The sequence below is a fragment of the Pecten maximus genome, chromosome 18 (assembly GCF_902652985.1).
Source record: "Pecten maximus chromosome 18, xPecMax1.1, whole genome shotgun sequence".
Lineage (NCBI taxonomy): Eukaryota > Metazoa > Mollusca > Bivalvia > Pectinida > Pectinidae > Pecten > Pecten maximus.
The window spans coordinates 28,574,697-28,590,948 of NC_047032.1; the positions used below are offsets into that span (position 1 = coordinate 28,574,697).

The 16,252-nt window shown below is 38.9% G+C and overlaps 1 protein-coding gene across 1 annotated transcript in view; it reads right to left on the reverse strand.

Moving 5' to 3' along the window:
* Positions 1 to 14,281, reverse strand: part of LOC117317047 (neo-calmodulin-like) — a 30,746-nt gene extending 16,465 nt beyond the window's left edge. Inside the window, exons 1-3 of the mRNA XM_033871832.1 lie at positions 13,635 to 14,281; positions 7,047 to 7,103; positions 6,686 to 6,722 (exon numbers count right to left, since the gene is read on the reverse strand). Of these exons, the coding sequence (XP_033727723.1) occupies positions 6,686 to 6,722; positions 7,047 to 7,103; positions 13,635 to 13,637 (97 nt within the window). The 5' untranslated portion in view covers positions 13,638 to 14,281. The remainder of the gene's footprint in view (positions 1 to 6,685; positions 6,723 to 7,046; positions 7,104 to 13,634) is intronic.
* Between the last annotated feature and the right edge of the window lie 1,971 nt (positions 14,282 to 16,252).

Here is a 16,252-nt window from a genome sequence, read left to right on the forward strand (position 1 = left end):
CCTCGTGCTTACAAATAATTGATATATTGTAACTAGAAAAATAAATAATATAGAGCGTGGTTAGTGACCTGAAATAGTAAAGGGACCTGTGATAGTCACGGTATATACAGGGGAGATGTGACTAGAGGTGGTGACGGTATATACAGGGGAATGGTGAGTAGAGGTGGTGACGGTATATACAGGGGAGATGTGACTAGAGGTGGTCACGGTATATACAGGGGAGATGTGACTAGAGGTGGTGACGTTATATACAGGGGAGATGTGATAGTCACGGTATATACAGGGGAGATGTGACTAGAGGTGGTGACGTTATATACAGGGGAGATGTGATAGTCACGGTATATACAGGGGAGATGTGACTAGAGGTGGTGACGGTATATACAGGGGAGATGTGATAGTCACGGTATATACAGGGGAGATGTGATAGTCACGGTATATACAGGGGAGATGTGATAGTCACGGTATATACAGGGGAGATGTTACTAGAGGTGGTGACGGTACATACAGGGGAGATGTGATAGTCACGGTATATACAGGGGAGATGTGATAGTCACGGTATATACAGGGGAGATGTGATAGTCACGGTATATACAGGGGAGATGTGATAGTCACGGTATATACAGGGGAGATGTGATAGTCACGGTATATACAGGGGAGATGTGACTAGAGGTAGTAACGGTACATACAGGGGAGATGTGATAGTCACCTCTCCCCTGTATATACCGTGACTACCTCTAGTCACATCTCCTCTGTATATACCGTCACCACCTCTAGTCACATCTCCCCTGTATATACCGTGACTATCACATCTCCCCTGTATATACCGTCACCACCTCTAGTCACATCTCCCCTGTATATACCGTGACTATCACATCTCCCCTGTAAAGGTGTGACTTGAGGTGGTGACGGTATATACAGGGGAGATGTGACTAGAGGTAGTCACGGTATATACAGGGGAGATGTGACTAGAGGTGGTGACGGTATATACAGGGGAGATATGACTAGAGGAGGTGACGGTATATACAGGGGGAGATGTGATAGTCACGGTACATACAGGGGAGATGTGACTAGAGGAGGTGACGGTATATACAGGGGAGATGTGATAGTCACGGTATATACAGGGGAGATGTGATAGTCACGGTATATACAGGGGAGATGTGACTAGAGGAGGTGACGGTATATACAGGGGAGATGTGATAGTCACGGTACATACAGGGGAGATGTGACTAGAGGTGGTGACGGTATATACAGGGGAGATGTGATAGTCACGGTATATACAGGGGAGATGTGATAGTCACGGTATATACAGGGGAGATGTGACTAGAGGTGGTGACGGTATATACAGGGGAGATGTGACTAGAGGTGGTGTCGGTATATACAGGGGAAATGGTGAAAAGAGGTGGTAACGGTATATACAGGGGAGATACAGGGGAGATGTGACTAGAGGTGGTAACGGTATATACAGGGGAGATACAGAGGAGATGCGACTAGAGGTGGTGACGGTACATATACGGGAAAGGTGACTAGAGGTAGTAACGGTATATACAGGGGAAATGTGACTAGAGGTGGTGACGGTATATACAGGGGAGATGTGAGTAGAGGTGGTGACGGTATATACAGGGGAGATGTGACTAGAGGTGGTGACGGTACATACAGGGGAGATGTGATAGCCACGGTATATACAGGGCAGATGTGACTAGAGGTAGTCACGGTATATACAGGGCAGATGTGAGTAGAGGTAGTCACGGTATATACAGGGCAGATGTGATAGTCACGGTATATACAGGGCAGATGTGACTATAGGTGGTGACGGTATATACAGGGCAGATGTGAGTAGAGGTGGTGACGGTATATACAGGGGAGATGTGACTAGAGGTAGTCACGGTATATACAGGGGAGATGTGACTAAAGGTGGTGACGGTATATACAGGGGAGATGTGACTATAGGTGGTGACGGTATATACAGGGGAGATGTGATAGTCACGGTATATACAGGGGAATGGTGAGTAGAGGTGGTGACGGTATATACAGGGGAGATGTGACTAGAGGTAGTCACGGTATCTACAGGGGAGATGTGACTAGAGGTGGTGACGGTATATACAGGGGAGATGTGACTAGAGGTGGTGACGGTATATACAGGGGAGATGTGACTAGAGGTGATGACGGTATATACAGGGGAGGTGTGACTAGAGGTGGTGACGGTATATACAGGGGAGATGTGACTAGAGGTGGTGACGGTATATACAGGGGAGGTGTGACTAGAGGTGGTGACGGTATATACAGGGGAGATGTGACTAGAGGTGGTGACGGTATATACAGGGGAGATGTGACTAGAGGTGGTGACGGTACATACAGGGGAGATGTGATAGTCACGGTATATACAGGGGAGGTGTGATAGTCACGGTACATACAGGGGAGATGTGACTAGAGGTGGTGACGGTATATACAGGGGAGATGTGACTATAGGTGGTGACGGTATATACAGGGGAGATGTGATAGTCACGGTTTATACAGGGGAGATGTGACTAGAGGTGGTGACGGTATAAACAGGGGAGATGTGACTATAGGTGGTGACGGTATATACAGGGCAGATGTGACTAGAGGTGGTGACGGTATATACAGGGGGAGATGTGATAGTCACGGTATATACAGGGGAGATGTGACTTGAGGTAGTCACGGTACATACAGGGGAATGGTGAGTAGAGGTGGTAACGGTATATACAGGGGAGATGTGACTAGAGGTCGTGACGGTATATACAGGGGGAGATGTGATAGTCACGGTATATACAAGGGAGATGTGACTAGAGGTGGTGACGGTATATACACGGGACAGGTGACTAGAGGTGGTGACGGTACATACAGGGGAATGGTGAGTAGAGGTGGTAACGGTATATACAAGGGAGATGTGATAGTCACGGTATATACAGGGGAGATGTGATAGTCATGGTACATACAGGGGAGATGTGACTAGAGGTGGTGACGGTATATACAGGGGAGATGTGACTAGAGGTGGTGACGGTATATACAGGGGAGATGTGATAGTCACGGTATATACAGGGGAGATGTGATAGTCACGGTATATACAGGGGAGATGTGACTAGAGGTAGTGACGGTATATACAGGGGAGATGTGATAGTCACGGTTTATACAGGGGAGATGTGATAGTCACGGTATAAACAGGGGAGATGTGATAGTCACCTCTCCCCTGTATGTACCGTTACTACCTCTAGTCACATCTCCCCTGTGTGTACCGTTACCACCTCTACTCACCTTTCCCGTGTATGTACCGTCACCACCTCTAGTCACCTCTCCCCTGTATATACCGTGACTATCACATCTCCCCTGTATATACCGTTACCACATCTAGTCATATCTCCCCTGTATATACCGTCACCACCTCAAGTCACATCTCCCCTGTATATACCGTCACCACCTCTAGTCACATCTCCCCTGTATATACCGTCACCACCTCTAGTCACATCTCCCCTGTATATACCGTCACCACCTATAGTCACATCTCCCCTGTATATACCGTGACAACCCCTAGTCACATCTCCCTTGTATATACCGTGACTACCTCTAGTCACATCTCCCCTGTATGTACCGTCACAACCTCTAGTCACATCTCCCCTGTATATACCGTGACTATCACATCTCCCCTGTATATACCGTGACTATCACATCTCCCCTGTATGTACCGTCACCACCTCTAGTCACTCTCCCCTGTATATACCGTGACTACCTCTAGTCACATTTCCCCTGTATATACCGTGATTATCACATCTCCCCTGTATATACCGTGACTATCACATCTCCCCTGTATATACCGTGACTATCACATCTCCCCTGTATATACCGTGACTATCACATCTCCCCTGTATATACCGTGACTATCACATCTCCCCTGTATATACCGTGACTATCACATCTCCCCTGTATATACCATGACTACCTCTAGTCACATCTCCCCTGTATATACCGTCACCACCTCTAGTCACATCTCCCCTGTATATACCGTGACTATCACATCTCCCCTGTATATACCGTCACCACCTCTAGTCACATCTCCCCTGTATATACCGTGACTATCACATCTCCCCTGTATATACCGTCACCACCTCTAGTCACATCACCCCTGTATATACCGTGACTATCACATCTCCCCTGTATATACCGTGACTATCACATCTCCCCTGTATGTACCGTCACCACCTCTAGTCATATCTCCCCTTTATATACCGTGACTATCACCAGTACATATAGGGGCGAGGTGACCCGAGGTAATCACTCTACATTAAGAGGCGTGGTAACCCAAGGTAGTCACAGTAGATAAAAGGAAAAGGTGCTCCGAGGTAATTACGATTTATTATTGAAAGTGACAGTATATCGATGGGAGACTTACAGAACGTACGGTACGAGGTAATAAGCAGATAATATGTTAACAATGATTGCATATTAACCTTTCCTAACATAAAAAAGCCATCATGTGACAAAGTGTGGACTTCTTCCGGTCATTAATGTGACACTTGACCTACATATCCGAGTAATACTAATTATACTGTCCAGGTGAGGTGGCAGTCAGAACCAAAGTGTCCGTCACCAGGTGTTAATGAGGATTTTATTATGATTATGTTTGCCAGTTAAACTACGTTATTCGAAGCTTGCCTAAGGTGAACTTTCCAATGCATTCTGACTTAATGAACCAAATGGCATTGACCATAAGAGTTTTCGTCTTTTATATATGGTGTACCGCCAATACAATGGAAAACAACCTTGTCTAGATTAGCAACACAACACTTGTATGATGACTATGATAGGGTATTCCAGAATCGTGCTGTAAGATGATAGGCAGAGCCAACGACACTAAAGGAGTCATGGTAACGTCGCTTTATAAGGTTAAAATTTTAATTGTCATGGAAATTACTAACATTAACTTTAATCTAATTTTGTTCAATTTTGCTCAAAATACATTTTATGTACATGTTTTTTTTTCAGAACTTCATGATTGGCAAAAAGCATAGAAACCCGTGTGTTTTTCGATTTTTTTTCTTTTCTGTTCCCAAACAGAAGTTAAACTAGAAAACAAGATGGAGATCCGGATCAGTTTCAACTACGGCAATTCGTTTTGGCACAATTTAATAAAGTCCAATTTTACCATAAAAACCCCCAACATTATTCTAAAATTTGTTTAAAGGCAACATTTTGACGATGACTCAGACATTGCTTGATACTGATAACCTATTTAGTAATAGATTGGACGGAGATAGACGTGATAAGTTGTATGACTCCAGATTGATGACAATGAGCCCGTAAGCGAACATTGACCGTGCTCTTTGTGTTACATTATGATATAATAGTTCAAATTACTATCGTGCAGGGCTTCAGGTACGAACGACACAATAGTAAAGTGTGTCGTACACCGAGTGATGGGTGAAGGGTTTGTGGAAGGGACACGGAAGAATGATCGAGCGTTAGGTGTGTTTATAGGAATACACAATAACAGGTAATAGAATCCTGTTATATGGACGTGAAGGTTTTAGAGGGCATGGCACAGTAAGAAATATGTGATGTTGTACAAAAGACAAAATGTTGGCATGTAAGCAGACGTGTGAGTGTGAGAGAGTGTGTGTGGGTGTGATGAAGGAATATTGAGATTTTGAGGAAGATAGAACGAAGAGAAAGTGTGTAACATTCTGAGAAACTAGGGGTTGTAGTCTTTGATCCATTGAGTAATGTGATGCGACGAAACTGAAAAGTTATACATGATAGAAAGCAACTTAATCGGGCTAAAAACAAAAAGCGTTTCTCCTTGTACAGTTTAAGATATACAGTTGTAAGATTATGCACTTCATCATATCTTCGTTTTCACCAAAATGGCCATAAATGAAAAAAAAATTCTGTAATAAGTTTCTTTCTTTCTTTATTTCATAAATGAAGAAACAAATTAAAAAAAAAAAACCCATCGAAAGTAGTATTAACTGTTGACTTTTGTAATCAACATTTAAATTGCTTCTTTTCATTAGATAAAACTTTGGACCTTGAACTCATATAATTTATTAAAGATCCAGAGAGCGATTGACTGGTTGCAATTGTGACATTGTACTTAATTCCGTAAATACATCTTTGGGTTTTTGTTGTATTTTGGTTGATTTGGCGACTGGCATGAGAAGGCCATATAAAAAGTAACGGCAAAGATACGACATATTCCATAGACAATCAGTAATAGGTATACATTACTTTGTTATAAGGCACAGAAAGATATTGTTTATTATACGTCTCTAATAACGTAATGACTGGAAGAGACAGCTAGGAATCGGATGATGACGTCGGTAACCATATGGTGTCTGATTTCACCAAGATGGAAGCGATGGTTTACCTGCATTGTGAGAGGAAGCCAAAGTCGGAGAGAGAAAGTGTGACATTGTGAGAGGAAGCCAAAGTCGGAGAGAGTGTTAGATTGTGAAAGAATAGGAGTACGAGGGCGATAGATAGACAGGATGTGGAGGCAGTCGGAACTCCTCGTCATTTTCAGAAAATAGACGGAGGTGAGGTGTTCCGATTGGATGTGGAGGGAGAGGTTATGTGAGAGTATCGGAAGCATGGTACGAGAGAGTCGGAGTAGGGTAAGAGAGAGTCGGAGTAGGGTAAGTGGCGAGCTTGCCTGAGATAGAGACACATCACATACCTTCTCTCATTTTCCGTGTTGCAGGCGATTGTGGCTCCTAGAATAATCAACACGTCACATCAATAAAGCTATTTTATTCAGTCTCATTAAAATCATATATTGTGTCGTGAAACACTTAATAAAAGGTCTTTAACCAAAGAATGATGTTTGATATATTGTGTTAATTTAATTTGTGAAAAACATGAACGTTATAATAAATATCTTTAGGTTTCAGTGTATAATACGTGGGTAAAACATTATCTTTACGTTCTAAATATTGACAAATAGTATTTAATGATATCATCAAAAATGCGCTACTACTAAACAATGGATGACAATGGATCACACGATGTATCTACATTTAGAAACAACCGGTGTTTACCTTCTGTGAGCTTGTTTGTTGGGTTGGTTGATCGTCATTCCGCCTTCGTCCAAAATTCTGAAAAATATGTCAAATAATTACGAACACCAAGCCATCTAAAATGATTTCACACAGGTAAAAAGTACATATAAACACACAGGATCTACGATAGTACCACACAAAAATATCGTTTGTTTAAACTGAGCCAGGTAGATAGGTAGATAGTTATTACCTGTACGATAAATATGAGTTGGCGGAAAACAGTCGAAAATGTATCTCCTTTATTGAGATCAAAACGGTGAAAACAAAACAATGAAAAGTATTTTTAGGTTATGTCTTCACCGTGAGTAATATCCCCCAAAACGGGGACATCTATTTAAGTAATAGATATTTGTCGAATAATAAAAATCAATCGTTTTAGTTATATCCACATCTTCTCTCCCAGGTGGAAAATCACAATATCACTTATTAAATCAGCGATTATAAGATTTTCACCCGGGGCCGGTTTTTTTTTATGTACATGGAATATTAGACATATATACTACTCAACTTATATCTATGATAATTAACTATATGTATATAAAATTTTATCCTGCAACTGCCACCGCATTGTCGGAATACACCCACCGTATATATTTTTGCTGTATACGGCAGTGACGGAACACAGCTGTATTTTGGAATCTTAGCACGTGCGTCAGTTCGACTGACCTACTTCAAAGTGAAACTACGTTTAAAAGGCGAACATATTTCTGTCATTTTTGACACCGTTTCACTTCAAAATGATCATTTTTATGTCTGTTTCAAGATAAATAGAATACATGGTCAGTGTCTTAATTTTTGGCTCGGGACAGAAAGACAAAAGTGGCTCGCCAAGGCTCGCCACTTTTGTCTTTCTTAACCCTCGCCAAAATACAGCTTATATTTTAAGACACTGACCATGTATTCTCCATATATTGTGAACTCGCATGCACTTTTTTGCTTGATATCACTATGTAAATATTCACGTATTATCTACGTTACATTGATTGTATTTGTATTATCATGCTCTTCTTTGTGGAGGAAATAAAGATGATGATAATAATAATAATATACACATATGTGCCCGATGTTCATGAGAAAATATTTATAGAAAGTTTTCTTTAAAACAACGAGTCTATCGCACCCCTCCGTTCAGTTTTTGCCATTATTTTCATAGGCACAGCCATCCATAAGGTCAGTTTCCAGACATTTTAAAATTCCGCAATATGATGATAATATTATATACTGTAAGATTTTTTTTTCTGATAACCTCTCATCCTTATGCATTTTTAGCCGTTGAACTGTCGATACGGTTAATGATAATCAATAAATCCTAACCATGCAATGCTATCTATATTTAGATATTTTGTTAAATTGTGAGCAAATTTCACAGAATAACAGTTTTTTGAAGGGATCATTCTTTGAGTGTAATTTTATTAATGCATCCTAAAAAGTTGTTTATGTATTCTTTGAATATCTAAGAATACAAGTCCTTTCGTTTACTCATTGTTACCGAAATAAAGAAATCTTCAAGAAATTGCAAAGTTAAAGTTCGTGATGCACTTATAATATTTCAACGAGTCAAAATATTGTGTTAGTTTTTTTAAGATGCTGTGGAGTCTTTCCTGAAGCCTCCTATGTATCAACACTTCAGACCCTTATCGTCATTGACGAGTCATAGAAAGGACGAAACAGTTTGTAAATCAAAATTTTATTCTACTGTTACTTATCTTTAATTCATACTGAAAGACGTCAGGTCTTGTTTTTGGACTAGTCTCGTCAGTGATTAATTAATGTATTCAATGTTGAAGGTTTTTGTTTTTCCCGTAGATAAAATGTAACAAAACGTTTCTGTCACGATCTCATTAAGTTTAACACATTTTTATGAAATTTCTCTGAATAATCTCTAAGTTTACTTTATTTGACATTAAAAAATGAAATAAAATTAACGGTATACAGAGCACCGTTTGGTTTGGTTGATTTTGTTTAACGTTCTATTAACAGCTAAAGTCATTTAAGGACGGCCTCCCGTCCGTGCGACATGCACCCCCATCTTAGTCCCCATCTTACGATCATGCAATGGGGGCAGCAGGTACAATTCTTACGCCCTACCTGCAAAGTTTGGGCTGCCAGACAAATAAAGTTTTCTTATGAATGAAAAACGTTCGACGGTATGATGTAAGCATGAGCTAGTTATTGCACCTCAGTGATGTTTACAGTAATATTGTAGCGATAATTATATACTACACTATAGTGTATTAACATGCATGTTATCCAGTGTATAGTATTCATCAACGAACATTAAACACGTCTAAATATCGCACAAGGAAATAGAGGATATCTAACAGTGTCTTCAGTAATACCAAATATATTTCACGAGTGGGGCTAATATTTTGATATTTTTCACGAGTGCGCAGCACGAGTGAAAAATATAAAAATATTAGCCACACGAGTGAAATATATTTGGTATTACTGAAGACACTGTTAGATATTCTGTTTATTACATTTTTTATCAACGAAAAACCTACCCCGTATGCTAACTAGGTCTACAGCGAATGTTTGCATACGTTTAGAGTAGTTCCTCCTGTCCAGGTGCTGACATATATGTCGGGCTTTCTGATTGGTCAATTATTTTGGTATTTTCTAATCATTAATTTGATTGGTCAAATCAGCAAAAGTGATATTTTTCACTAGTGAAAAATATCACTTTTATAGAATGAAGAATTTTTGATATTTCACTGGTAAAAATGTAATAAAGAGAATTATTCAGAAAGTAAACATGACATGGATAATAAAACAGATCCTTGATCTCCATTAACCTCTATCCGTAGAATCAAACTTTTTTTTATCATCTGTCGACATATGCGAAAATGATGATATTTGGAAGGCGCCTTTGAACACCACAACAATCGCTGTTACCAGTATAGGGCGATATAACAATCGGTAGAAACAAAGTATGGACAAGGTTAGTCATCAGGTATGGACAAGGTGAATTATCAGGTATGGACAAGGTGAATTATCAGGTATGGACAAGGTGAATTATCTGGTATGGAAAAAAAGTGAATTATCAGGTATGGACAAGGTGAGTTATCAGGTATGGACAAGGGGAATTATCAGGTATGGACAAGGTGAGTTATCAGTTATGGACAAGGGGAATTATCAGGTATGGACAAGGTGAATTATCTGGTATGGGCAAGGTGAATTATCAGGTCTGGACAATGTGAATTATCAGTTATGGACAATGTGAATTATCAGTTATGGACAATGTGAATTATAAGGTATGGACAAAGTGAATTTTCAGGTCTGGACAAGGTGAATTATCAGGTATGGACAAGGTGAATTATGAGGTATGGGCATGGTAAATTATCAGTTATGGACAAGGTGAATTATCAGGTATGGGCAAAACGAACATTGCACAGCTGTTTGTGCTTTCTAGCACTGGTTCATGATGCCAAACATAAAAATGTTGGCATATACCGAGTATGGCGTTAATCTCAGCACTTTGATCCAAAATAAAAAGTCTGGAAAGGAAAGTATACAAATAGGTGAACATATCAGCGACTTATAACCTTATGAAAGGCAGCTGTGGCATGACCAAACCAGAGTACAGACGTAATGTCGCATTCTTCAAAGTGAAGTTAGACTTTGATGGTTTGATTCTAGAACATGGGAGACAGACTAGCTAGGAATAACACCATCATGTCTCTTAATAACATTAATATCAATCTGGTCGGCCTTTGGTGGCTGCGGTGGATCAATATAGTCTTTAGCAATGATAAACACCCTCCTTTCTCAGATTAAACCGTCCTTCGTTATGGAAACAATAGAAACGTGATCCAAAGCAAATTGATATCGTTTTGTATGTTTACACGTGCTGCTGATTATTATCTTAGATAAACATTATCAGCTGAGGATCATATACAGATCATGGTTACATCCGGGGTCCACGGAACTGGTGAGATAACAATTGTATCGTGTTTACATACATGTATATGGAAAACGAGGATGGGCACTAAGGTTTGACTGGTGACAAAACAATATTTTTTTACTCACTAGAAATTAATTCTTACACTGACATTAAATATTTATTGCAATTTGATCTGCTGGTCTATATTTGATATCATAAAATTATAGTTACATTGGAATTAAAACCGATAATTACGCGACAGCTTAAACAAGACAGGCCATGACTTAATCTAAGAGCTTAGCAACACGTGTTTTGTATCATACGTGTAGTTCATTTATGTCACCAAGCACGCTTGGGATGAAAAGCCGGATTTGTAGTGTCTTCTTCGTGTTTCGCGTTAGTACGTGAACGCATGCATTACGTAGTTCCATATTTCTTACAATCGTAATAAAAAAAAAAAAAAAAAAAAAACCCAATTTTGCTGAAAATCAGTTTCCTCAGTGACAAAATGCTGTCAATTAATGGATTAAAAAATGCATGAAATAGTTTATCTAAATTATCCCACGACGTTCCGAGATCACAGCTCTCTTCTTCAAGTAGAGAATGTGGGGGGTGGTCGGATGACACAGTGGTAACACGCTTGCCTTTCACCTAGGCGGCAGGGGTCCGATTCCCCGATCAGACGTGAAACGGTATGCGGTCACCTGCTCGACCACGTGCGTTTTCCCCGGGTACTCCGGTTTCCTCCCACAGTAAGACCCCTCGCGCGCTTCCATCCGGGCCAACAAGCGTGATTTTTTTTTCACTTCTTCCTGTTGAATTGGGTGATCATGATCATGTACCATACCTTTTGATGTCTTCGGTAAGTCTATGGTTATTAAAATGTACTTGTATAGAATTATACCACTCTCCTGGCCATGTGTTTGTTCCTTCATCACCCCTGAAGTTTCACCAACATAAACCAAATGTTCAGACTTCTCACCATATATCATATTTGATGTTCTACAATGGATCTCCATGTCGACTATTACACATTTTCCTTGATAATCCTTTAAATCCCTATTGCTAAGGAAGCTTCATTTAAACAGTTCCGCTCGCATTTATTTTGATTTCTTGTTGGCTTGTTTGCTCTGAAGATTTCATTAATTTACTAGTTTCTATATGTGCTACTAGATTTAAGAGAGGTAGATTATTGAAAATAATACAAATGTGATAAAGGGGCATTGTTTGGAGTAGTACACTGTAGGTGTGACACCAGCGTCTGTATATGGTTAGTATTTATAGAAAAAAACCCACATTTATCCCCTTCTACTACTTGTTGAGTAAGAGAGTGGCTAATAGATTGTTTAAAATACTAACCAGGTACGGAAGCCTGTGGTCTGAGCGTAAAGCTCTGAAACAATAAGTAAAGATATAATGTAATAGACGGAGAAAAGGTTATGTAGTGGCCCATTTTAACTTCTGTTATGCTAAAATGATGCAGTTTTTTTTTTAGCTTTCATTAAGCGATTAACAATGGCAAAAGAGTCAATAATTATGACATGTAATGTAGTAACAGATAATGCACAGGTGGATAATATATAATTAATAATGGCCTGCTATCAAACAATTCCTTTCTGAAAAAACGAAACAAGTCGAACGGAGATGTTATTTATCTTTTTAGTAATCAGATGAACTACTTTGTAATATCTCAATTTGTTCTAGCAAGAAGGACAGTAATACAAACTATGGGTCTGCAATGATTTCCTGTCTCAAAACTCTGACATTTAAAATATTTTTTGAAGGCATTGGTAGATAATTTGTTATAAATATTAAAATCAAATTATTCTGATGTATGTCAAATCAAGCTATTCTTATGATTCAATATTTCAATGCAAAATTAAGGCATACTTAATATAAACAAACATAGAAACAGTAAACAATAGACTGCATCATACAGCTGATTTGTCATTCTTTGAGTCGTCGTCAGTGATGTTAGGGACATCACATAGCTTTTAGTTCTTCTTGGACCTATCACTGATGTTATGGACATCATGCAACTGATTTGTCATTCTAGGACCTGTCATTGATGTTAGGGACATCATACAGCTGTTTTGTTCTTCTGGGACTCGTCATCAGTGATATTAAGGACCTGAAGTGTTGATACTTTAGAAGCGACTCGGGTATAGTGTATCCCTTCTCCTGGTTAACCGCCCTAGGGAGCTTTTCCATTGTTAATTTGCATGGTATCCACATGAGCATAACTTCATTATACAAAAATTTATATGAGAATAAGATGACATGGTAACTTTATAACGCTTTGCACGTCGCCACAGATAACACACATACTTTTTTGAGATAAACTTTTACGAGTATGATTATATAAAGCTCTCGCAGGAATATAGATTCACACAAAAAACCTGTATAGTTCTGATACAAATATATAACAAAACAAAAAAAATATGATATGAAGGCAATATTGATGACAGATAAATAGCATCATCTCCTAATTTTTCTGTCACCAAGCTTTCATTCAAATCGACACTTTGTTCTAGACGCATGTACAATTCAACGCCTATTACTTGTAATTGTATAATTCATACGAACACTCAAAATTGTATTTGTTAAAAAAAACATTTGTAATAATCAAGGAAATCTGAAAAAAACGTCATATTAAATTTTGAAATGCAATTACCTCTACTTACCATAATGATATGAAGTGCTCCCACTACCAAGAACAGAAGCTTCTTCTCTTTTCCCCACTAGATTTCTGTTTTGAAAAAATATCGATCAATCCTGTATCGTTTACGTGTCAATTTCGTTCCGTCCGATAATCTCCCTCAAAGACATTAAATCTCGACACTAATCAATACAGAGGGAACCTGATGATCAGAATGTCCCTCTCGGCTGACACCGTCTTCGCGAGAATTATAAATAAATGTTTCCCGGTCCGCACTACAATATTGAATAGCCTCTCAATTTTTTAAACATTCAGCAGCAAGTGCTTGGTGAAAATCGATGACTCTTTCCAGTGATCAGTTCTAAACAATTTGTCATATGAATCGTGTTTTAAAAAATCAAACTGGTCCTGTTGAAAACACGACTGAGTCGGTCAAATGATAACCGACAAATCAGTATATACTGATCGATATCGCCTGGTGATGCAGCTAGCGAATTGACCGCTACAGAAGTGCATGTAGGCTATATAACTAGTATTCATTATTTACTGAGCTAGGTATGCCATACGTATCCATCAGAAATCACACACCGGCTAACATCATAATAAACGACTTGATTTGAAACTATACCTCCATAATAACGGCAGCATAGTGTCAGATCGCGTTACACGGCTTTGGTTTCCAAGGGAACAAATGCTAGTTCACTATCTTACTCATGCGTTATGTAACTCTTTTATCAGAAGAGTTCCATACTAAACATCACGTACATATAATCTATTATGGCTTGTACATGGGCATGATGCACTCATTCATGTTACAACAGGCATGCGTGATAATTCTTTAAGCAGTTTCCAATATACAAAATTGACACAATAATTTTGGATGAGTGTTCTCAATATCTTTTAAATAACCAAATATTTTTGATACCAGTTTCAACTTTAAAGCAACATTTATATCTCATTAAACCATTCACCAAACCTTTATGTATAACCTAGAATTAAAAGGTTCGAAGCAAGATGATTCTTAAAACTTTTACATGCGAAGTATAAATAGTTTACATGCATCCTTACAGTCCACACCATTCATACAATCGCCAATGGCCAGCTTTGGACGAGAAAAAGGGATCAAACATGTACATTGTATATGAAAAGCACGTACTTTGGTTTGGTTTATTTTGTTTAACGTCCTATTAACAGCTAAGGTCATTTAAGGACGGCCTCCCGTGCGTGCGACATGTATGCGTGTGATGAGTGCGTATGTGTGTTTTGGGAGGCTGCGGTATGTTTGTGTTAAGTCTCCTTGTGATAGGCCGGAACTTTTGCCGATTTAAAGTGCTATCTCACTGAAGCATACTGCCGAAGACATCCAGCAGCACACCCCACCCGGTCACATTATACTGACAACGGGCCAACCAGTCGTCCCACTCCAAATATAAGCACGTACATATGTGTTAAATACTAGTAGTTTATAAGCACACTCTTACTGATGTGTTACTTCTTTGTTTGGTTCGTTTGTTTTATTATTTTACTAAAAGGAGAAAAAAAAGTGAAAAAGGACTTCCGCGTAATTATCAAATACAAGCTGTCACTTGTATATATATTTATCTCACATATCTATAATGACATCGGTTAATTTTCGATAGAGATGTATCATTTAGAAGCACTTCGTGTCGATGACGCAGACACAATCACGGCAGTAACATGCGTCCGTCCCATTGTACGGTAAAGTACATACGCTGTTGATGGTAATGGTCGATTATCGACTGATAACACAAAATACACTGATGCGTTAACGTGTCATTTGTTTGGTGAGGCGCGCATATTGAAAGGCAAAATAAAGCGACATGAAATACATGTATCCGGTGTGAAATTGTAATACAGGTAACAGTATAGTGTTTGTTCAAATGGTGTACAAGTCATAATACCTTAATTAATAGGAAGCAAGTGATAGAGTACAGCAATTACTAAAAGATGAACTTGGTACATTTTTCATATTATGGAAATATTCCACAAATAACGGAGTGAACTCTAAACCGACCTCAAAACAGTACATGGCTAGAGTGCACACCGGAACTTTGTGTTATTGCTTCATAATATTAAAATATATTTAATCTAAACCTTATAATATAATCTACTCAACGTAATCACTGTGGAAATCCATTTCTATTAATGAACACCTTTCTCTTAGAAATTATTACGCAACTTTATCAACCAATCAAAAGCGATGTTACAATAGGTGACTTCTTTGTTTACGTTATTGCTAAAAAATGTCAATTTTTAAGCCAATGAAAATGTTTGTTACAAACAAACAAAATCATAAAATAATGAATACATAACTAATAATACAGCTATTTCGCCGAATCCCTAAATTGGCAGCAAAATTCCCTGAATCCTATGACGTAAAAGATGCATGATGTACCTAACATCAGTGATGATTCCTAGAAGGACGAACAGCTGTTTGATTTCTCTAGCGTCACTGACGAATCCTTGAAGGACAAACCACCACTGTATGGTGTCCCTAACATCAATAACGAGTACTAGAAGGTCGATACAGATGTACGATGTCAAAAACATCACTGACGAGTCCTAGAAGGACGAAACAGCTGTATGATGCCACAAACATTACTGACGAGTCCTAGAAGGACA